Source organism: Herpailurus yagouaroundi, unplaced genomic scaffold, assembly GCF_014898765.1.
Source record: "Herpailurus yagouaroundi ecotype Mexico unplaced genomic scaffold, PumYag 28, whole genome shotgun sequence".
Taxonomy (NCBI): domain Eukaryota; kingdom Metazoa; phylum Chordata; class Mammalia; order Carnivora; family Felidae; genus Herpailurus; species Herpailurus yagouaroundi.
This window is the reverse complement of record NW_024412376.1, coordinates 66,952,157-66,976,235: the sequence shown is the minus strand read 5'-3', so window position 1 is coordinate 66,976,235 and position 24,079 is coordinate 66,952,157. Positions and strand designations below refer to the sequence as shown.

Here is a 24,079-nt window from a genome sequence, read left to right as displayed (position 1 = left end):
TTTTTGTTTTGTTTTTTGGCTCTATCAAAATATTTTTAGCAGCAAGGTCAAATAAAAGGAAAATTTGTGGTCTGGGGAGCCCTACAGAGAGCTCCTGAGGGTCACACAGTATTGTAGTTACTCACCTTATTTACCTTTAAAGAAAATCATGAGAAAAGTAAATCTGACCAAGGTGTCTTAATGTCAGCAGAGGAAGTGTATAGTACTGTACAAGGACTTAGGAGGAGGACTGAAGGGCTCATTTAGCTGTGAGTGACTCTGCAACCCACAGTGACTCCTGGGTCTTTGAGTGTATCCATTGCGTAGTGCCCTGATGGCTCATGGGAATGCATTAGGGGCAATCTGGAAGGCTGGTGTGATAAGGTGAGAAGAGGGCTCACAGTATCTTTTTTGCCCCACAGTTAGGAGAATCCTCTCATGGGCCTTCCTTCTCCCCTGTGACATGATGTGCATTCTATTTTACCTCATTAGCTCCTGAACCTTTCTAATACATCAGGACCTGAGTAGCCAGAGAATGTAGTGGAAGGCAAAGAGGTACTGACTGTAGAAAGAGAACAGGTGTGGAAAGATGAGAAGGGTGAGAGACCTGAGAGCCTTCCAGGTCTGAGTTTGTAAAACAGTGTCTTTTTGGAGTTTGGGATGAACGAGAATTTGGTGCCCCAGCCATAGGTATGAAGAAGGAAAGAGAGCAAAATGAAAAAAATTGCAAGATTTTTGTGTGCATGAATTATTGGCTATAATTGCTTTTTGGGATAACCAAAATAAAGGTTTAATTTACTTTCCTATTTAAAAAATCCTGGAACTAAAAAAAATCCATGGACTTGGTTTTAGAAGAGCCTGAGAGTGGAGAGTCATAGGAAGTTGTGTCCTCGCCCTTAAAAAAAAAAGTGGTATTCAGTAAATTATTAGGTACAAAGAAAATAGACCTTTAGTTCACAGTGAGGTTTGATTACTTACCTGTTAGAATAGCAAAAATTGAAAGGATTGACCATACCAAGAGTTGGTGATGATGTGATCTCTCACAGAAGAATGATGGAAATGGAAAATGAACACTTTAGAAAACAGCTTATCAGTTTCTTATAAACTTAAACATGTAGTTACCATACAAACTAGTAATTCCACTCCTTTGAAAACATGTCCGCACAAAACTTGTACTTTAATGTTTATAGTAGTTTTGTTCATAATCAAAACTGGAAACAACTCACATGTCTATCCATAGGTGAGTGGATAAGCAAATTGTGGTATAAGCATTCAATGGAATATAATGCTCAACAGTAAAAAGTAATGAACTATTTATTGATAAATGCAACAATGTGAAATCTGAAAAGCTGTATGTTAGAGAATGAGACATAAACAACTATGAGTCTTCTTATGTAAAATTCATGAAAAGGAAAAACAGAGTGACAGAAAGTAAATCATTGGTTGCCAGTCACTGCAAAGAGGGTACAGGGAAGTTTTCTTTCTGGGGGGGGGAGATACATGATTGTATGTATACATTTGTCAGAATTCATTGGCTTGTATACTGTAACTGGGTAGTTTTGTTTCATGTAAAGTATACTCAATAAAGCCAATGAAAAATTTTTGGTATTACTTTGCTCAAATTAGTTAGTACTTTGATATAGCAGTTTATTAACCAGTTCCACCTTGAGTCCACGTGTAGCAACGTTCCATCCACATAGTTCAACTGGTCAAAATTTGAAGGAAGAATTGGGTATATAGTTACGTGTGAGTTTTATGTTTGTTTGGTTTTCAAACAAGTTCCTAGTTCCTCAAGTATCTCAGAATCCAGGGTAAGGATGGTAAACAGCTAATATGTGTAGTTTGAAAAAGCTCCTCAGGAGTTTTTTTTTTAAAGATCCCTTCCTTCTCTACAAAAGCGAGTATTCTAGAATGCTTTTCTTTTTATTCGGTTGGTTTTATTTTTAAATGAAATTTATAGAGGTGTAATTTATAAACATTAAAATGTACCCATTTTAAGTGTATAGTTGGGGCTGGGACAAGTGTGTACATACTTATGTAACCTACACAGTCATTATATAGAGCACTTACATCACCCAGAAAATTCTGTTATGTCCCTTTACTGTCAATACCCTGGGCCCGAGAAGAACACTGATCTCACTATAGATCAGTTTTGCTCATTCTACAGTTTTGTAAGAATGGTGTCTTACAGTCTCTGTGTTTGGCTTTCTTTACCAAGCATAATGTCTTTTAAGATTCATTTGTGTAAAAAAAAAAAAGATTCATTCATGTTCTGTCTGTGCTTCATTTTTATTGTTGTGTTCCATTGTATGGCTATATAACACTTCATCTACTTACCTGCTGAAGTATGAATAGTTTTTGTGTGAACATAATTTTTTACCCCATTGGTCTTAGCTAATGCTCAGAAGTGGAATTTCTGGTTGGGATAAGTGTGTGTTAAACTTTACAAGGAACTGGCAAATTGATCGTCAAAGTGATTGTACCAGTTTACCTTCCCATTAAGCAGTGTGTAAGCGTTCCAGTTGCTCTGCATTCTCAGTAGCATTTTACGTTGTTAATCTTTAATGTTAGCCCTTTTAATGAATGTCTAATGTTAGCTCAGTGTGGTTTTAATTTGCATTTCCCTTATGATTAATAATGTTTTGAGTACATTTTTGTGTGCTTGTTGGCCATTCTTATATTTTTTTGGTGAAGGGTCTTCAGATGTTTTGCCTATTTTAAATGGGAGTATCTAACTAATTAAGGAATTGTAGAGATTCTTTGTGCTGCACACCAGTCCTTTATTAGATGTATGTGGCTTGGTTATTTATTTGTTTTTTTCATTTTCTTAATGGTATCTTTCAAAGAGCATAAGTTGTTAATTTATTTTGATATGAAGCCCATTTTATCACTTTTCTTCTGTGGTGTGTTTGATGTCCTAAGAAATCTTTAACTTCTCCAATGTTGTTAAGATTTTCTCTTTATTTTCTTCTGTAAGTTTTATGGTTTTTGTATGACTCATTCTGATTTAATTTTTGTGCTGTGCATGTGTAGTGCTATCAAAGTTCATTTTTTCATATGACCATCCCTTTGTTCTAGCACCACTGTTGAATAGACTCTTGTATTTCTCCATTAAATTGCCTTTAAATCTTTGTCAAAAGTCAATCAACCATGTATGTCAAAAAGCTTTTTAAAATTTGATAGCCTAAATCTTGGTATAGCAGGTGTACAATTTTACCCATCAATTTTTTAATGATAATGTTTAAAAAATTTTTATTTAGACTAGTTTAAAATAAAAGTGATCAGATAACATGATGAACAACCGAATTCTTAAAAATTTTTTAATATACAAATTAATTCAGTCTCTGCTATTTATGTAACACATTGATTAAAAGATTTTGTTTTGTTTTTCTTCATTGTGGTTTTTTTTGAAGGTTGGAACTAGATGGAAGGATGTGGTCTCCAAGTGTATCCGATGCCACTTCCAGCCACTGCTTTTGTTTTACGCAAACCCAGATGGCACAGCAGTTTCTACTGAAGATGCACTTAGGCAGGTCATCAACTGGTCACATTATAAATCTGTTGCAGAAAATATGGGTAATTTTCAAAAGTTCTTTTCAATGTTTTTTTTAATAGTATCACAATCACACTAAGAATATTAATATACTGAAGATAAAATGAATTTTGAGGATAATTTCAAAATTTAGTTTCAGTAAAACAGAGTTCAGGAAAATTTTATTATTTTGAGTTAATCTTTATAAAGAAGGCTTTCCTCACCGATGGCCGCTAAAGCACCCTCAGGAGTTACCCACTTGTGTGGTCACACAAGCACCGAAGGGGATACTTGGCTGGAAGCTCTTTCTAACAGTGAATATTGAGATTTAAAGTGAGTCATACACAGGAAAAGTCCAAAGGAGCTTACGCCCATTTTTGGATACATTACAAAACATACAGAAATCATTTAAAAATGTCTCCTGGGATGCCTGGGTGGCCTAGTCGGTTAAATGTCTGACTCTTGATTTCAGCTCAGGTTGTGATCTCATGGTAGTGAGTTCAGGCCCCGAGTTGGGCTCATGCTGAGCATGCTGAGCTTGGAGCCTGCTTAGGATTCTTGCAGTCCCTCTCTCTGCCCCTCCCCAGCGCACACATGTTCTCTCAAATAATAATAATAATAATAAGGATGCCTGGCTGGCTCAGTTGATTCAGTGTCTGACTCTTGATTTCGGCTCAGGTCATGATCTCATCATTTGTGGGTTCAAGCCCCAAGTTGGGCTCCGTGCTATCACAGAGCCTCCTTGGGATTCTCTTTCTCTCCCTCTCTCTCGCTGCCCTTACACTCTCCCCTCTCAAAAATAAATAAAATTAAAAAAAAAAAAAAGTCTGGCAAATGTTCTCTTTAAAAATGTATATATATCAGTGTCAATCCTTTGAGTTTGTAAGTGATTGTCTACAGTATTAAAAATGATTCAGGGGGAAAAAAAAGAAAATGATTCAGGGGTGTGTGGTTCAGTCAGGGGAGCATGCACCTCTTGATCTCAGGGTTATGAGTTCGAGCCCCACATTGGGTGTAGAGATTACTTAAAAATAAAATCTATAAAAAAAGTTTCAAACTTCACTTCTTCTGGTGGGGAGGAGGATGGGAATAATACATTTTTGTTTGTCTTTTAAGGATGTGAAAAGCCCATAATTTATAAGTCAGATAATTCAAAAGAGAATGGATTTGGTGATCAGGCAAAACAGAAAGAAATTCAGAAATTTCCAACAGATAATATTTCATCATTTAATCGGAACCACATTCAAACAAGTGGTGGTAGAGGGCCAGGTATGTGTTTAAGTTATCATTTTTATATTGTCCCTGAGTAATTATGCTTCCCCCTTTCTCGTTTACTGAATCTGTAATTCCTGGTAAGTACCATACAGAAGGAGGGTGTTTAACTATTCTTGGCCATGAAGAGAAAATAACTAGATAACAACATTTTGTCTTTTAACTTAATGCATTTCTCTCAGACTTGTGGTTTTATCTGAACAATTGACTACTATTTGGGTTTCTCCATATATTGACAGCTGTAATAGGCTGGAGGCAATCTGGACTGTTACCAAAGAAAGTCATAATACGGCTTTTCCTTCTAGGAGTTAAATATTAACTTGGAGAGGAAAAACATGAGTTAATAATTTGGTTCATAGGCTAAAATTAAATTTACCATTAGTGAATATAGCAGTAGTTCCGAGTTATTATAGTTGTACTTTATATTTAACTTCATTTTTATTCAACTCTCTGTTGTTACATCATACCACAGATTTAATTTTCACAAACCAGGTTCTGTGACTTGGGTCCACAATGAGACATTGCCGCATGGTGTGTGTAGTTATGGTTTAGAAATACATAAAACTTGGGGTGCCTGGGTGGCACAGTCGGTTAAGCGTCCGACTTCAGCCAGGTCACGATCTCGCAGTCCGTGAGTTCGAGCCCCACGTCAGGCTCTGCGCTGATGGCTCAGAGCCTGGAGCCTGTTTCCGATGCTGTGTCTCCCTCTCTCTCTGCCCCTCCCCCGTTCATGCTCTGTTTCTCTCTGTCCCAAAAATAAATAAAAAACGTTGAAAAAAAAATTAAAAAAAAAAAAGAAATACATAAAACTTGAACTGGGTGGATGTTCAGGATGAATTTATAAGCAGCTTTAAAGTACATTAATGAAATAATGTCTAACTATAAAAGTAACCCATTTAATCAAGGGTGGTAGGATCCCGAATTAACAGTTGTCATCAACAAAGAATTACAGGGATGCCTGAGTGGCTTGGTTGGTTAAGCATACAACTCTTGATTTCTACTTAAGTCATGATGTCACGGCCATGGGATTGAGCCCTGTGTCGGGTTCAGTGTGGAGCCTGCCTGGAATATTCTCTCTCTCTCTCTCTCTCTCTCTCTCTCTCTCTCTCTCTCATATATAAATTAAAAAAAAAACAAAAACAAGGAATTACAGTAAATGCTTTTAAAAGTTCTGAATGAGACCATCTTTTACCCTCTGTATTGGTCATACTCTTAGATTAAGCTGTTACCTATTTGTTAAAAGATAACTACTTGTAAGCCCCAAAACTGTATGTGATTACAAACACAAACATTGGACCAGACAACTTGGGTTCATAATCCTGGTTCTACATTTACAAGCTATGTGAACCTGGGAAAGTTTTTAACTTCTCTGTACCTCAGTTTCCTGATCCACAGTGGAGATAGTAATTGTACCCACCTCAAAGAATTAAATGAGTTAAGACTTAGAATGGTGTCTGACACATAGTGACCACTCAGTTACCTTTAGCTTTTAGTATTTCAATATAAGATCTCTTTACACAAGTTTTTAGGAGCTATATAAGAAGTTCTTAAAGCCAACAGGCATCTCCAGTGTCAGGATAAAAGCACATTGAGTTTTTTGGCTAAGGATAAAAATGAGTTCATTGTATACTTACTTTCTTTTTAATATATAACATGTTAAAAATTTTATATAGTTCAATTTGTACTTTTATTGAGCAATTTGAAAAATGATCTGTATCATTTATAAGAATGGTTTATTTTACAGTTAAGTTAAGTCACAATGATCAAAGGGAAAAAATAAAAGACATTTCCAGAGAATGTGCTTTAAAGGCCATTGAACAGAGAAACTTACTTTCGTCACAAAGGAAGGATTTGGAGAGGGGACCAAGAAAAGATTTGGGCCGACATAGAGGTAAGCTAAGAGCTTATAGTGTTCATTTGAGAAAAGGAGTTGCTAAAATCTTACTTTTAAACTAAATTTTGTAACCTTAATACAAATTAATATAATTTCTTTATTATTTATCATATATACTTATGTACATATTATGTTATATATCTTGTATGATTTCTTTAATACACCTATTAAATCTATAAAAATGAATTCTGGAGTGTTCTTATTTAATTTTAGCCTGGAATACTTGTGGTTGTTTAGATGTTTTAACTTCCCTTGTAATTATAGATTCACTTCACCCATATGGTACATTCAAACAAGAAGGAAGGTTATAAAATTAAATGAGGAGAGCTTCTTTTCTTGCAGCTCCTCACCTTTCTTCTGTTTCATCGTTAATAGTGTCCAGTTCATTATGAGCGTGCCTTACACTTTATGGTTTTATCCTCTTTTCATTATGGACATGCCATTAACTTAAATTATACTGCTAGACTTTAAAAGTTGATTTGAGATTTTTGCTGCAGTGATATCCTTTTACATACACTTTTGTATACTTTTTTTATGTATAGCAATAGCATAAAATTCTTTCAGGAGAATGGCTGGGTTAAGGTATGTATGTTTATTCTTAATTTTGCTGGATGTGGCTCAATTGCTCTCCTAAAAGCCTGAGCCATTCTGCACTCTCACTGACATTGTTTGGATGTCTGTTTTTTCACACCCTCAGCAGCAGTTGGTTTAACAAACTTTTAAGCCTTTACCAATATAAGAAGTAGAAAATACTCTTGTTGTTATGATTTTCATTAATTATGAATGAGACAAAATACTGTTTGTTTTTTTTTTTAATTTTTTTTAAACGTTTATTTTCTTTTTGAGACAGAGAGAGACAGAGCATGAACGGGGAGGGGCAGAGAGAGAGGGAGACACAGAATCGGAAGCAGGCTCCAGGCTCTGAGCCATCAACCCAGAGCCCGACGCAGGGCTCGAACTCATGGACCGTGAGATCGTGACCTGAACTGAAGTCGGACGCTTAACCGACTGAGCCACCCAGGCGCCCCTAAAATACTGTTTTTTTAAAAAAAATATTTAAATTAAGTTACATTAAAGTATTTAAAATTTTTTTTAGATCTTATGATCTACCTTAGAGATCATTTTTTAAAATCAATATATAACCACTTATCTTATAAATGCCTCTCATGAAGGATAGAGAATGAAAAAAAACACTTTTTAACTTCAAACCTCTATGTGATATACTATAAATCTTATTGTTTACTTATTACTGCTTAACATTTCTTTACAAACAAGGTGTTTGACTTGTGACTGAGAAATGTCTCTGAAGAGTACTCATTTGTATCTTCATTTGATTATTTATTTTTAAAGATTTGGTTGATGAAGACCTTCCACATTTCAAGTCTGGATCACCTCCTGCCCCAAATGGCTTTAGGCAATATGGAAATCCACATCTATATCATAGTCAAGGAAAAGGACCATATAAGCATGACCGAGTTGCCCATCAGAGTCGAGCTTCTGCACAAATACTGAGTTCAAGTAAATCCCAGATTCTTGCCCCAGGAGAGAAAGTTACTGGCAAAGTTAAGAGTGACAGTGGCACTGGATATGATACAGACAGCAGCCAAGATTCTAGGGATAAAGGAAGCAGTTACAGTGGCAGCAGTAAAAGCCGGAACCGTGGTTGGAAACCCATGAGGGAAACATTAAATGTTGATAGTATTTTTAATGAAAGTGAAAAAAGGCAACATAGTCCAAGACATAAATCAAATATCAGTAACAAACCTAAATGTAGCAAAGATCAGAGTTTTAACAATTGGCCAAAGGAGAACCCAAAGCAGAAATGTTTAATGACCATATACGAAGATGAAATGAAGCAGGAAATAGGAGGCAGGAGTTCCCTTGAATCAAATGGAAAAGGAGCAGAGAAAAATAAAGGCCTCAAAGAGACTAAAGTTTACGGTGACAATTGGCAGATGCAGAGGACTGAGTCTGGATACGAAAGTAGTGATCATGTCAGTAATGGATCTGCTAATTTGGATTCACCTGTTATTGATGGAAATGGTACAGTAATGGATATCAGTGGTGTTAAAGAAACAGCATCCTGCAGGTAATGCACAAATTAAATGAATGCTTTTCCCCCATCATTTTCTCTTGTTAGTTATATGAAGTGATTTTCAAAGTCTGAGGTCAATAAAGTGTAATGGAAAGAGCTTGACTTTAGAATGAAGAAACCTGGGATATCACAAGTTATTTGATATTTCAGGTTTCTGTTTTTAATAGTTACCTCCTGATTCTGAAAATAACTTTATTTTTAGGAAATTTTAGAAGTGCAGAAATACATTATCATTGTTGCCACTGATAAGAATTAATATATACTACAGGTTTTCTTTTTTTTTTTAATTTTTTAATGTTTTTATTTATTTTTGAGACAGAGACAGAGCATGAACAGGGGAGGGGCAGAGAGAGAGGGAGGCACAGAAGCCAAAATAGACTCCAAGCTCTGAGCTGTCAGCACAGAGCCTGACGCGGGGCTCGAACTCACGGACTGTGAGATCATGACCTGAGCTGAGGTGGGATGCTTAACTGACTGAACCACCCAGGCGCCTCTATACTACAGGTTTTCCAGTGTAGATTTAAATTGGTTGCATCTCTGTCATCAAGCTAATTATTTAATTCTTCAATCTATTTAATGTTCATTATCCCATCTCTAACATCTATAACTCAGAAGTAGGGATATTTTCTACTTTCATAGCCAATTCCATGGAAGAGATATTTTTCCTTTAGCAAGTATAAAAGAATACAGCCAAATAACTAAGTTTGTGTTCAATTAATTCTGAATACATTTTTTGTTTCTGTTAGAAGCACATTTGCCCTTTCCTGTGTAACCTCTAAAACACATCCACAGCTTAAATGGTGGATTTCTTACATCAGTCTGGCCACAATTTCTGCTTTTAATCCAAGTAAAACATCTTAATTTGTTATTAGCTGGTGTTTTACCACATTTATTATTAAAAAGCCAGATTCACAAAAATCAACTGCTTGTATTATATTAAATAATCATTGCCATAAAGACTTAGGATGGCAGGGCAATTTCATAACACTTCTTGGAAAGGGGTAGCCTAGGGTAGTAGAAAGGTCAGGACTTTGTAACCAGATAGTGTTGGATTTTAAGTATTGGGCAAATTAATTTGACTTTGACAGCCTTAATCTTCTGTTGTAAAATGAGGATGATAGCTACTTTTAAGTGTTACTGTGAGATGTAAATTAAATAATGTACATTAATCCCCTAGAACAGCACATGGCATATAATAATTCTTTAACAAGTATTATTTCCTTTTTCTTAGATTCTAACTAAAATAATCCACGATAGCTGATATACTTGGTGTGTGTTTTGTTCTGTTTTCTAGTGACCAGGTTAAAACAAGCAACCTAAATATAGAATATATCAACTGTTCCTCCCAACAGAGCAAAAACTACTTGGAAGGTAAAATTTTATTTAAATATATTGTAATAGTAGCTGTAAAGAATAAGTTGTGGTAATAAGAGTAAAGAAGCTAGGAACAGTGCTATTACTGGTAAGGTTATGAGTAATGAGCAAGTTGGGAGAATTCATGCTTGAAGGCTTTTAAAGGATGGGGATAGCTAGTTCAGGGGCTGGGCCAAGAGGGGAATGTGTCAGTCAGGATAGGCTAAGCTCTAGGCTACACAGTGGTAACAACTTCAAGATCTCAGTGTGCCAGCACACATTTGTGTTTTGCTCATGATACATGACCAGTGGAGGTCAGTATGGAGTCCTTCCTAGAAGTCACTCAGGGTCCCAGGCTAATGAGACTACATCTCCACAGATGTTTCTCTGATCCTTGCAGTATTGTGGGGAGAGGAGATTGAAGGAGGACACAAGAATCACGCCTGAGCTCTTAAAACTTCAACCCAGAAATGATGAATGTACTTTCGCTCACATCTTGGCCAAGGCATGTCTTATAGCCAAGCCTAATTTCAAAGAGGGTGGAAAAGAGCAGTCTTACTAGTGCCTGGAAGGTGAACTGAAATATGCATGAACAGTCCTGATGTCTACCACAGGAGCTGACAGGATAGAAAAATGGATAAACACCCTGTTAGAAGAGTTCAGTTTGGAAACAGTAATTATATTCATGGTGTGGGGCATTATTATAGGTGATCTGTTACTCATACATAGCCCAGAAACAAAATTAGATGTTATGAATGTGTGTAGAATTCAGGTTGCTATTGAAAGGATATAGCTGAAGGATCTGGGGGAGAAGGATCAAGGAAAATGATAAGCAAGGGGATTATTGAGGTTGCAATCAAAGACCATATTTTCAAATGTTAGAATTCAGAGGATTAGAAAAGGTAATTTTTCACAATAAAAAATAGCCATGAAGAACAAATTTTTAGTTTGTTTTTTAATCTTTATCATTCTTAAGGCTTTTGTGGAGATTATTTTAAGGTTACAGACATTGAATATGATGAAATGTTAAATTATGTTGTTTTTATCAAATGGTATAATATCAGAAGGAAACACTTATATTAAGGAAATAACCTTCCTTTCCTATATAAAATGTCTCGCCTGTTTAAAAATCTGATAAAAGTCTGGTAACCAAGTATTACAGGAAGCAGTAAAGGGTTGGCCAGAAATCAACAGCAGAAGTCGGTGAAATTGAACAATAAGTGCAAGTTCAGTACTTTTTACAAAATTATGCTTGCTTCCTGATAGTAATAAAAACACAAGGTCATAGAGATTGTGATGGGCAAGAATGTATTGCTGTAAGAGCTTTGTAGTGGGCTTCCCCATTTAATATCAAAGCGTATGTATATAACCTACATGAGAATATTTTTTTATTGTGGTAAAATACACATTACAGGTTTGCCATTCTAACCATTTTGAAGTGGCAGTTGAGTGGTAGTAAGAACGTTCACATTGCTGTGCAGCCATCACTACCATCCATCTCCAGAACTCTTTCAACTTCTCAAACTTAAATTCTTGTACTCAGTAAAAAGCTCTCCGTTTCCCCCTCCCTCCCAACCCCCAGCAACCACCATTCTACTTTCTATCTCTATGAATTTGACCACTCTGGGTACCCCAGATAAGTGGAATCATACAGAATTTGTGTGTGTGTGTGTGTGTGTGTGTGTGTGTGTGTGTGTGTGTGTGTGTGTGTGACTGGCTTATTTCACTTAACATAATGTCTTTGAAGTTCATCCATGTTGTGGCACGTGTCAAAATTTTATTTCTTTTTAAAGGCTGAATAATTATACATTCTATAACACAACACATTTTGTTTATCCATTCATCTATTGATGGACATTTGGGTTGTTTCTATCTTTTGGGTATAGTGAGTAATGCTCCTGTGAACATTGGTGTACAAATATCTGAGAATTCCTGCTTTCAGTTCTTTTGAGTATGTACCAAGAAGTGCAATTGCTGGATTCTTTGGTAATTATGTGTTGTTGTTGTGGTTTGTTTTCTTTTTTTGAGGAACCACCACACTGTTTTCAATAGCAGCTGCACCATTTTACATTCCCACCAGCCATGCACAAGGGTCCCAACTTCTCTATATTTCACCAACATTTATTGTTCTCTGGGGTTTTGTTTTGTTTTGTTTTGATAATTACCATCACTAATGGGTATGAAGTAGGTTTCTTATTGTGGTTTTATGTAACCCACTTATTTAATACATAAATTGTATTATGTTAAAATTATTTCTTATTTAACAAACTTCAGAGTCTACCAGAGTTCTCTCACCTGGTCTTTGCCTTGAGGATCTTTGTTAATGCCCCTGCCCATGGTGTCTCTATGGATTCCCCTTCCCTACTCTTTGAGAACATGTTAAAAATAGTATAGGTGTTTTTTCCCCAAGCTAAACACATTCCCTGTGTGGATTTTTGTTTTAAGTAAGGCACAGTTTAATTTAATTCTTTGTGATTTGGTATGATTTCCTTGGCTTTGTCCTATTTCTTTACAAAATGGGGGCACACTTACAGTATTGACCTAAAGAATCGCTTTCTGTTATATGCTATAAGACTTAGAAAGTTAAGGAGCTTTAGAAATTTTTTTACTTTCTTATTTATGATATTTAAGTCAGTTTTTAATGTTAGCCTGTACAAGTTTATTTGATGTTAGAGAACCAAGAATCTACAGTAGTGCCATGCCATAGTAATTATTTCATTGATGTTTTTTCATTGACAAAGATACATAGATTTCTCTGCCTATGTCATGGTTTTTGCTGCCTAAAGCTATTGTCCAGATACACTGTTGGAATTTCACAGTGCCATTTAGATTATTTTAGCTCCTCTTTTAAAATGGGTCACTAATCAGGAGAATTTCAAATGCCTTAAATTACATTCAAGACAGAAGAAATTATATGTTCACATGGTCAGGAGAAAGTATCACATTGGAAGAATACAGGTAGTTTAGTGTATGCAAGGCTGAGTGCATGTGTGGAAGTTGTCAGATGACAGATAGAGGGTAGATAGAAGCCAAATCATGATGAAACTTTTATGCTATTTTTAAATTCTGAAGTAAGTGGAAAGGCAGCAGAGGACAAGAAGAGTAATACACTCCAGTCTGCATTTTAGAAAGCCTCTGGTGGCAATGTAGAGGGTGAGTTCGGAGCAGTGGGAGAAAAATTAGATGACTACTTTAACAGCCTGGAGTGAAAGGGTGAGGGCATAAACTAAGACAGTACCAGTGTCAGAAGAGAAGATTTGAGTTTGTAAGAATTTGTAGACAATGGAGTCAGCTTTTATGACAGATGTACAAAAGGGAGGAAAAGGAGGAAGCTGTATTTGGGACTTACATAAATAGTTACACCACTTACCAAATCAAAGAATATAGAAAGAAGAAACAACTTTCAGGGGATGAAAGGAGATGCCCAATGTATTTTGGGATTGTTTTGTTTATCATCTGGGTTAAATAGATGTATTAGCCAGTTAGGGACATATGTCTACAATTAGGAGAGATTATGTACTGGGTAACCAGCCACATATATGGGAGTTGACATCACTCAGGAAAACTGGAGATTTCAGAGCAAAAAGTAGAGGAAAAAAGTTGGGGTTTGCTAAGAGAGATGAACTAAGGATAGAGAGAAGGAGCAACTTTGGGAAAGTATGGGGAAGAGCTAAAGGTATGAGAAAATACAGGACATAAGATTATCACAGGGAAACCAGGAAAATGGGGAGCTTCAAGAAGACAAGTGGTCACAAATTAAGCAAAATAAGGATTAAAAAGCACAGGTTTGATTTAGCGGTAAGTCATTAGTGAAAGAGTAAAAAGCAGTGTTAGAAGGACATTCGAAATAGAAGCAAGCTGAGGTAGGACTGAAGTATTATTGAGAAATAAAGGGCCATGATGTTTCTAACTTAAAATGGCTCAGGGGTGCCTGGGTGGCTCAGTTGGTTAAGCATCTGATTTCGGCTCAGGTCATGATCTCGCGGTTTGTGAGTTCAAGCCCCACGTTGGGCTCTGTGCTGACAGCTCAGAGCCTAGAGCCTGCTTCAGATTCTGTGTCTCCCTCTCTCTCTGCCCTTACCCCACTTGTGCTCTGTCTCTATCAAAAATAAATAAAAAAAAAAATTGCTCAGAAAAAAATGGAGCAAAATGTTAATAGGTGAATCTGGGTAAAGATATACAGGTATTCTTTGCACTAGTTTTAATCTTTCAATTTTTCTGGACTTTTTGACATTTTCAAATAAAACATCTTAAGAAATTACAGTAGAATAATAAGTTAATAAAAGAGAAGTAAAGAAATGGATTTAGCACATGTCTCTCCAGACCTTTGCTGTGAATAGCGAAGAAGCAGTACCTAGAGGAGAAAGATGAAACCAAGAGCTTAGTTTTGCATTTAGGTTATGGAGGGTAAGGAACTGATGATGTACAGAGGAAGAAAAAGGTGTGAAGATAAGAATAGAACAGAACAGTAATTGGTGGAATAAGATCTCTGGAGGCAGAGTGGAAAAAGAAACAAAGAAGATAAAGAAACAGGCCAGTTAAAGTTTTGTGATTTTTCCAAAGTATTCAAATTTTATTTACAAAATTTTTGTTTTATTGTAAATCAGATCATTGATTGGATTATTGCTCTTGAATGTGTTTAGGCTTTGTAATAGTAGTGCTCATGTTATATTTTGAAATCTCCCTATACAACAAGAGTGAAGATTACATTGTCTAGACCAGCAGTTTGGTTTTATTGCTACCTAAGCCTGTTTTAAACCAGGGTCATCTTTTCAGATGAAGTATATATTTTGATTTCTTGACTATTGGGCTTTTTAAAAACACAGTATCAAAATTAGCATTATTAGTTCAAACCTTGGTGTTGTCTTCTGTGCCAAGTGTAAAAATTGAACTATTTTGGTTTGCAAAGGACCTGGAGCCAAAATTCCCAGTAAAGACACATGGATGTCTATGTCAGCAGAAGAGAAAAATAACACATCTATTTTTAAGTTAGTTGGAATTCTGAAGTCAAACCACTTGGTTGAATGCCTGCCATAGTGACATGAAAATTTCAAACATATTTATAAGACCTCTGCTGCCTCCTGCTGTCTGTTGTACATACTTTAATAGTAAAGAGTTCTTTAAGAATTAAGTATTTTTTCTGGTGTTTGTGAATAATAAACTTGAAATTAGGGTAAGAAGTAAACATTCTGAAGTTAAAATCAAAGTGAGTAGAAAATTATAATGTAACTTCAACTTTCTAATTTTTCAAGTCCAAAAAATTATCAGTTCTTTTTGACATTACCTTTTTTTTTTTTTTTTTTTTTCCCTAAATAATCATAAAGTAGCTGCTGAAGAGAGAGGCTGTTTTTGAGCCTCAGCAATCTGTCAGGCTTACAAGCAACTAACACTCCCTGGGATCAATGATACTGCCTTTTATTTTTAAGATTTTATTAGTGTGGCACTTGTTAAAGTTGAAATAGGTCAAGAGGAAAGGTAAGAAGAATTTGACTCAGTTTATACTTATCTAGTTCTGGTTCTGTGAGTTGGGAACGTTGTGGACAGGGTGGTGGTAATTTAAGAGAAGAAAAACAGTATGTTTTGCATGTAATTGTTTATTCATTTTCTAGACTTTCATTGAATGTATTATGTATGTTAGATATTATACTAAGGGAAACAATAACAAAAAGGGAATGTATTGTGTAATAATGAAGAGCTTACTGCAGTCTAGAGGACGTAGGAGTGTTAAGTCTTAAACAAATGAATGCCAGACTTGTAGTTCTTCTCATTCTACTATCTTAGGTTTTATTGGAAGCTAACATTTACTGTGTGAGCAATATTGCATATGGGGTATTAAATTCTCATATATATTACACAACTCTTTCTTAGAAATTGAAGATTTAATTTGCAAAGCCTGATGGTAATCAAATACAGATTTTTTTTCCATAGGATAATAGTTAGATGTTTTGATCAACTATAGATTCTAGCTGAACTTTGAGTGACACCCAGAAGATCAACTTAGGGATAAAAAGCCATCTAAGATAAAGTTCTTTGTTATTGTTTAAAAAATGAAGTTGTTGCTTTAATAACTTTTGTTTTCTCTGAAATCTTTTTTTTTTTTTTTTTAATGTTTGTTTATTTTTGAGACAGAGAGAGCAGGAACAGGGGATGGGCAGAGAGATAGGGAGACACAGAATCTGAAGCAGGCCCCAGGCTCCTAGCTGTCAGCACAGAGCCTGATGCAGGGCTCGAACTCACAAACCGTGAGGTCATGACCTGAAGGCGGATGCTTAACTGACTGAGCCATCCAGGCGCCCCTTCTCTGTAATCTTCAATTCATAGGTTTGGAGTACAATTAAAAGCATGAGAATGAAAGAAAACATAAATGATTGTGATAACAATGCCATCTAAAAATAAGGGAGGATACAGGAAAAACTTAAGTAGAATTGTATAGAAGTATAGGCAATCAATTGAAAATTCAAGCTAATGCCATATATTCTGATATCTTCTGTAGGCATCAGCACATTAAAGTGGATCATGTTATTTGATGTTCAAACTAGTGGCCTAGTTTCATCACAGGAGATTCTGTATGATGATCTCAGATTTTAGTAGCATATGTGAAAGAGAGCTTGCAGGTAGGGGAAAGGGCACTGACTTTGGAGTTAACCCTGGATTTGTTTGAATGCTGTCACCAGTTACATAGCATCAGTTAGGTCACCTAACTTCCTTGGGGTATAAAAAGGGAAATTTTGGGCACCTGGGTGGCTCAGTTGGTTGAGCCTCTGACTTCAGCCCAGATCATGATCTCACAGCTGGTAGGTTTGAGCCCTGCATCAGGCTCTATGTTGACAGCTCAGGGCCTGGAGCCTGCTTCAGATTCTGTGTCTCCTTCTCTGCCCCTCCCGCACTCATGCTCTGTCTGTCTCTCTCAAATAAACTTTAAAAAATAAAAATTTGAAAAGAAAAAAAAAGGGGAGGGAATCATTTCACAGAACAGTTGTGACTGAGATTTTAAAAGACAACTATTTTCAATCAATTGTAGCAGTAGTTTTCAAACTTTTTGATCTCAGGATATTTTTATACTATTAAAAAATATTAAGGACCTCAAAGAGCTTTGGTTTTTATGGGCAATATATATTAATAATTACTGTATTGGGCTTTAAAATGGAACATTTTAAGTATTTAAAGAATGATTTACTTTACTCATGCATGATTTTTTTTACTAACCTCATTTGGAAAATACTGATTTGCTAAATTTGCAAGTCTTCCATATATTGACACATTTCTTTATATAATTTAAAAAAGCACATTTGTTAATATTGCAACAGATGTTAGCAGGAAGTCTTTATAATTATCGGGAAGCTACAAAACTCATGATGGTGAATAACCGTTTTCCAAAATTCTAATTTTCATCCAAAAGCTTGAATTCTATCATTGGCAATAAATAATGCTAGTTGTTTTCTTGGAAATGATACGTTCATGTCTTTAATTTTTAAGAAAATTTCTGCCAGGTACCCAACTCTGAGTAACCAGCGTTTGTTGTCTTTCAAGTAAAAATGGGGTTCACTTGTAAAGATTAAATGAAATAATTATCAACCTCTTAACAACTTAGCAGTCAGTAAATGGTAGCTAGTTAGTGATGATGACATAACATCTTACATGTATCATAATACCTTCCCACATATTTAATTCAGTTGATGTTCCTAATGTTCATGTGAGGAAGGTAAAAGAGGTGTCATTATCTCATATAAATGAGGAAACAGATTGTAAGGGATTGAGAGGTTTGTTTAAAGTTACTAGCCCATAACTAGCAAATCTAAACTTCAACCCAAGCCATCTGTCTTCAGATGCACGATTTCCCCACCACTTTGTCGGCAAAGAATATGTCTTACGTAACTGGGGAAACAACATAGCTCCACGCAGTGTAGCCCCAATAACATTGCTAACATTTCCAAGTGGTAGTAGAAGTAGCCATTTATTTTGTATAAAGCATTCAGAAAAGAGGTATTATTTGAGCTGGGCCTTGAAGAATTAATTTGTTAGTTGTAAGAGAATTACCCATTTATAGGAAACCTTATGTAAATTATGGAGAAGTATAAGTGGAGTAAATTATAAAAGATCACTTAAATAATTTAATTTTTCTCTCTACCCACCTCAGGCTTCAGAAAAGAACTCAAAAATTTGGAAGGAGGCTGTAAATCTCCTGAGTTCCACCCAGAGTCACATCTACAAATAAAAAATCCTTTGATAAAGAGGTAATCAAAAATATTTGGAAAAACTAAAATTTTCTGTACTAAATGCATGTATTATAGGAACTCTTTATCAGATAGGCTGTAAATTCATATTACTGCTCTGAAAACAATGGGTCTACAATTTTATTGATGCCTGTCTGTTCATTAAAAGTGATCATTAAAAGGACCTGAGAGGGGCGCCTGGGTGGCGCAGTCGGTTAAGCGTCCGACTTCAGCCAGGTCACGATCTCGCGGTCCGTGAGTTCGAGCCCCGCGTCACGCTCTGGGCTGATGGCTCGGAGCCTGGAGCCTGTTTCCGATTCTGTGTCTCCCTCTCTCTCTGCCCCTCCCCCGTTCATGCTCTGTCTCTCTCTGTCCCAAAAATAAATAAACGTTGAAAAAAAAAAAAAATTTAAAAGGACCTGAGAATAGAGAGCCTGGCCTACAAAGTACCTGATACAATACATGATTGTTGTCATCCTCACAGCACTTTTAGGAGGTAGATGGTATTATACCAAAGAGAAAATTAAGGGCTTTTATTAAGTAATTTGCCTGAAGCAATGGAGCTGAAATTTGAATATAGCTCTTATCCTACAGAGCCTCTTTTCATCAATTCCATGCAATTCACATGAGAAAAATAATTTTCATATAGCAAAATAAAATTTACAATATAATATCATTTATCTTCACCACAGAAGTGAATTACCTAGGGGCAGCTGGGTGGTTCAGTGAGGTAAGCATCTGACTCTTGATTTCAGCTCAGTGTCATGGTCTCACTGTTGGTGGGTTCAAGTCCCACGTCAGGTTCCATGCTGACACTGACAGTAGCACAGACATCCGGCTTAGGATTCTCTTCCTCCCTCTCTCTGCCCCTCTCCTGCTCACACGTTCTCAAAATAAATAAACTTAAAAAAATCGTTACCTATAAGGTTATCACTCTAACAGTGGTCTTTGAAGGGTTGCTGAGGAGTGCTGAGGAGTTTCTGAATTATTCAAACCCCCGTCAAGGCCTAACCTCAGGAGAACACAAAAATTGAAAGCTGAAGTCTATTTAGCCATATTATAGTTACCTGTCTGAAGGAAGACTGAGCTGCTAGATAGGGGCTGGTCAACATGAGGTCTAGAAAAGGGAGGCCAAGAGTTTGACAGTATTTGTCTAGTACTGACTCAGGGAGATGCTCTCTGGAATGTCGTGTCTGTTGTGTCAGTTGTGTCTTATAGTTTTCTTGTAAAATTGGTAACTGCCATTTAAATGATCTTTGAGTAGTGGCTGAGAACATGGCCTTTGGAGACAAACAGATCTGGGTTCAATTCCTAGTTCTTCTGTTTATCATCCAGGTGATTTTGGCCACATGCAGGTAAAGGGGGATAGTAGTCTTTACTTGAATAATCTTTACCTGAATACTGTTGTAGATCAAAGAAAGTAACAGAAAAGCTCTAGTATAGTGGCCAGCATGTAGTTAGTGCTTACTAAATAGTAACTATTATTTTTACTTACAGTCTGTGCAACTTAAGATCTTAAGGGCTGATTAATAATTGAAACAAATTAGAGTCGAATGTATAGCATTTTGTCATTAGCAAAAAAACATGGCTTTGTAGACAGGGTCTCTTGGAAATTGAGAGAGGGCTCAGACCATTTTTTCTCTTTTGTTCCTCTATTTGTTTTTGAAGCTCTTGGTATTATATAATATATAATAACAGAATAACAGATATACATATATATTAAGAATTCTAAAACTGGTTTCCAAAAAAAATCATTACCTAAAGGTACTCCTGATCAAATTATTTTTAATTAGTATGCCAGCCTTTTATAGCATTACATGTCAAAATTAAAGTTGTCTCTATTGTATAAACTTTGTGATGTTGGTTGAGAAGTGTTTTAGGGAATTGAAGTGTTTGCTTATAACATTTTTTTTTAAGTCTATGATACATTTTATCACAAATAAATGCAATTTCCATGCTTGTAAGTTGAAATGAGTTTTTTTTTAATTATGTTTCTAATTATTAGAAATCTGATTTTGGTAATGATAGGTGTTTCTGGCATTCATATATTTTAGCATAAATTTCGGACTAAGAGAGTGTAAAATGTTAATGGTTATAAATATCTTCCCACTTCTGTTACAAAAATAACATAAAGTGTATATTGAGAAATTAAACTGCAGGACAAATGTTTGTTTCTCCCCCAGTTTTGCCTATTTATATATGGTGTTTTAGCTTTGTTTTTATGTTTCAGGTCACATATTATACATGAAACGAATGGAAAGTTGTTCCCTTCGTCAGGTCCACAGATACTGAAGGACACTGCAGCAAGAGAGCATATCCACCAGTCAAATGAACAGAAACTTGAAACATCAAGTGAATGCAGATTTTCTGAGTGGCTTAATACAGAAAATTCTGAGAGAACGGGTTTACTTCTTCACATTGATGATAATTCTGCTTCTGGAAAGATTATGAACAGTAATGAAATAGTCTTACCATCTTCTTTGTGGTCCTCACACATGAGACCTGTCGGGTTAAAGCCAGAAACTGCTCCCCTCATCGAGCAGCAAACTATGATGGAACAGTGTTCCTCTGAGAAGTCTCTATCCAGGGAACATATAATTCAGTCAGCCTGCAGATCTGATGGTCAGATGCCAAACCTTGTTAGCCATAATCCGCCTCCTTTGCCACCAAAGAAATATGCTATAACCAGTGTGCCACAGTCAGAGAAAAATGGTTCCACACATAATGTCAAACCTACAGAGACATTTAAAGCTAATTCTTTTAGTCTTCCAAAGCACAGTTTAAGTCCGGATCCAGAACCAGGTTCAGAAGTGGGTACATACATGAATGATGAAAGACTTAAGGAAACATTTCAAGTAAAAGAGCATGTTGGCAACACACCAAACTACCTGTCCGGCTCTTCAACTAAAGATTTTCAGGCAGACTTGGGTACAGTTGTTGATGAGTTTTGCCAACCAGAAATAGACTCTAGTTCTACTTGTCCAAATGAGACCATTTCATTAACTACCTATTTTTCAGTTGATAGCTGCATGACTGATACATACAGACTGAAATACCATCAGAGACCCAAGCTCTATGTTCCGGAGAGCAGTGGTTTTTGTAATGATAATTCGCTATCCCAGAGTGAAAGAGGGCTAGGACCGGTGTTACACAATAGTCTTGGTTCAAACTGCCCTTCTGAGCAAAGATATAAACCTAGTATACATTGTAGTAGATAAATGATGAAACTGGTAAGCTTATACTTCTCAGAGGCCATTAAAAATAATAGGAATTGACTGACCAAACCTGGTAATACATGAAATTAAAACCATGGCATTTTTAAAGTCATTAATCGCTTTAACTTTCTATATATATTTTTTATTTTGTGATCAACTTATTGGATATTTTAGAAATTCCCTTTGAATAGCCTTGGCGTGCCTGCAAAATAGAAAATTGGGGGGTGTGCAAAAAGTCACTGCTGCAATTGAATAAAAATGTACTTTGTTCCTTTATGTGTGGCTAACAGACCCATAAGTATTAAACTAACCAATATTCACATATGCAGATTGATAAACTATGCTAATGGAAAAATACCAGGTGATACATAGTTTGTGTAGTCAAAGCAGTATTTGCTTTACTAAGAAGCACTTTCTAATGGGTAAGGAACCAGAGGGCTTCACCCATTTGTTTTTGACTTCTGTGATAGTCTATTACATGCAATCCCTTTAAGTGTCTTAAAAAATATCAACCCATGAAATTGATAGCATCTGAAAAAGAAAAAAAAAGCCTTAATGATAAAGCAATTTTTAAATTAAATTCTTAAGGTCAGAAGAGAAGAAACTTAATTTTGCTCCTAGAACTTTTATCTACAGAATGCCTAGTTAACATGAATTAGGCCTTTGTTGTATGTATTCATAAACTTATTTCAGCCATGTAAGCTAAAAATAAGTGAAATTCTTAACTTTAGTATATTTATTTGTTAACACTTTTTCTAACTTTATATGAAATGTGAAAGGTTTTATTTTGGTTTGGTTTACATTGGGCTTCTAATAACCAGTGTTAGGAATTAAGTTAGGGCCCTCTTATTGGGAATCTCACTGTGACTGCCTAAATTTCCCCTGCTGTAACCTTACATCTTTATAGGTTGTCAACCCATTTTAGTGATCTTCAGATTCTTGAATCTGAAAATATTTTTGGGTTTCCAGATTCAATTGCTGCCTTTCATAGAGGGTTTAATTTTAATGAAATGTATTAATTTGAGCATCTCTCCCATTTTTCTACTCTAAACAGATAGTCATTTTACCCTAACTACTTTCATGGAGAGGGCTTTATTTTAAAAATAAAGATTTCCATTATCAGGATGACCTTGTAAGTTACTTTAATTGCCTTATTTCGTTAGTTGTCATTTTATTTTGTACCAAGTTGGTAAACTTATTGTGGTTTAGGAGTTTTTGTATTGTCCACTTAAAATAATTACATAATTAAAATTTTTCTTACATTCATTAATAAACTTTATACATATAACTTAATTCTGTAAACTGATGAACAAATTTAACATTTTGACCAATTCCTTAAACTGTTAAAATATTGCAAATATAAATGATTTAAAATGAGTATTTCTAGATAAATATAAAATAATTGCTTGTAAAAACATAACCGCACCCAGTTATCAAACCTAGAGAAGTTTTTAAATAGCGTAACTGTAAATGTAGGTGATTATTACTCTATATTCTCTTACTTTAGAAATACTTGAATATGAACTATGTTAAACTTTATCTTTTAAGAAAGCTTATTTTTAACATAACTTTTAGTATGGAGGGTTTGTAAATACTGTAAAGTTTTTGAAATTGTATTTGAAATGTCTGTATTTAATTACTGCTTTTATAACATTGTAAAATACTAGAAAATGGACTTCAAGTATTTTTAATATCTTTCAAAAACTTTGTGTAGCTTTTATTTTAAATGTATTATTTGAAACATAAACATATTTCTGATATTTAACAGCAGTCTCATAGATTTGTATTTTCAACTCAGATGAGTTGCAACATCTAATTTTGGCTCTTTTTAAAGTACTATTCAGTTGAAACCACCTGAATTGTCATAGTACTAACAAACTAGAACTGTTTTTGTTGATTCAACACTCCAAATATAGATTTGAATACATAATTACTAACTAATCATTCACATGTAAAATTTTTACTGCTAGGGTATCTAATTTTTATAGATGTTTTCTTCTGGTTATAAAATTATAACTTCTGAAATAATGCAACCAATAGTTGTTATAATGTTCAAAACACATATCTTCAGACTGTTCTATTTTTCTGTCAAATCAGTTTTTTTCTGGTTCGTCATTTTTTAAAGATAAACTGATTTTTAAGTTAACATGGTTGGACTTTTTTGTGCATTTATGAACATGTTGTGCATTCATGAACATTCTGTGCATTTCCCCCATGTTGATTATTATTTTATGAGAAATGTAAGTCAACTTAAAGTTCAGGGTACTTGGAATATCACTAATCATAAAGTGTTATCACTGGAGGCTCCTAAGAATGTAACTGTAGTGAAGTCTAAAGCTGGGCTCCTATTGGAGTTGGCAAACTTTCTGTAAAGACCCAGATAATAAATAATTTGGTCTTCGTGGACCATAGGGTCTTTGTAACAAACTACTCAACTCTGCCACTGGTTAAAGAAGTAAAGCAGCCCTAAATGGTATGTAAATGAATGGCATGTTTGTGTTCCAATAAAACTTTATTGATATTGAA

The 24,079-nt window shown here is 35.3% G+C and overlaps 1 protein-coding gene across 2 annotated transcripts in view; it reads left to right on the top strand.

Moving 5' to 3' along the window:
- Window positions 1-24,079, top strand: part of USP53 (ubiquitin specific peptidase 53) — a 66,243-nt gene extending 42,164 nt beyond the window's left edge. For both annotated transcript variants that reach the window (XM_040474950.1, XM_040474941.1), the window contains 7 exons: window positions 3,393-3,555; window positions 4,628-4,780; window positions 6,528-6,674; window positions 8,028-8,766; window positions 10,067-10,143; window positions 18,263-18,359; window positions 20,569-24,079. In XM_040474950.1, the coding sequence (XP_040330884.1) occupies window positions 3,393-3,555; window positions 4,628-4,780; window positions 6,528-6,674; window positions 8,028-8,766; window positions 10,067-10,143; window positions 18,263-18,359; window positions 20,569-21,556 (2,364 nt within the window). In that variant the 3' untranslated portion in view covers window positions 21,557-24,079. The remainder of the gene's footprint in view (window positions 1-3,392; window positions 3,556-4,627; window positions 4,781-6,527; window positions 6,675-8,027; window positions 8,767-10,066; window positions 10,144-18,262; window positions 18,360-20,568) is intronic.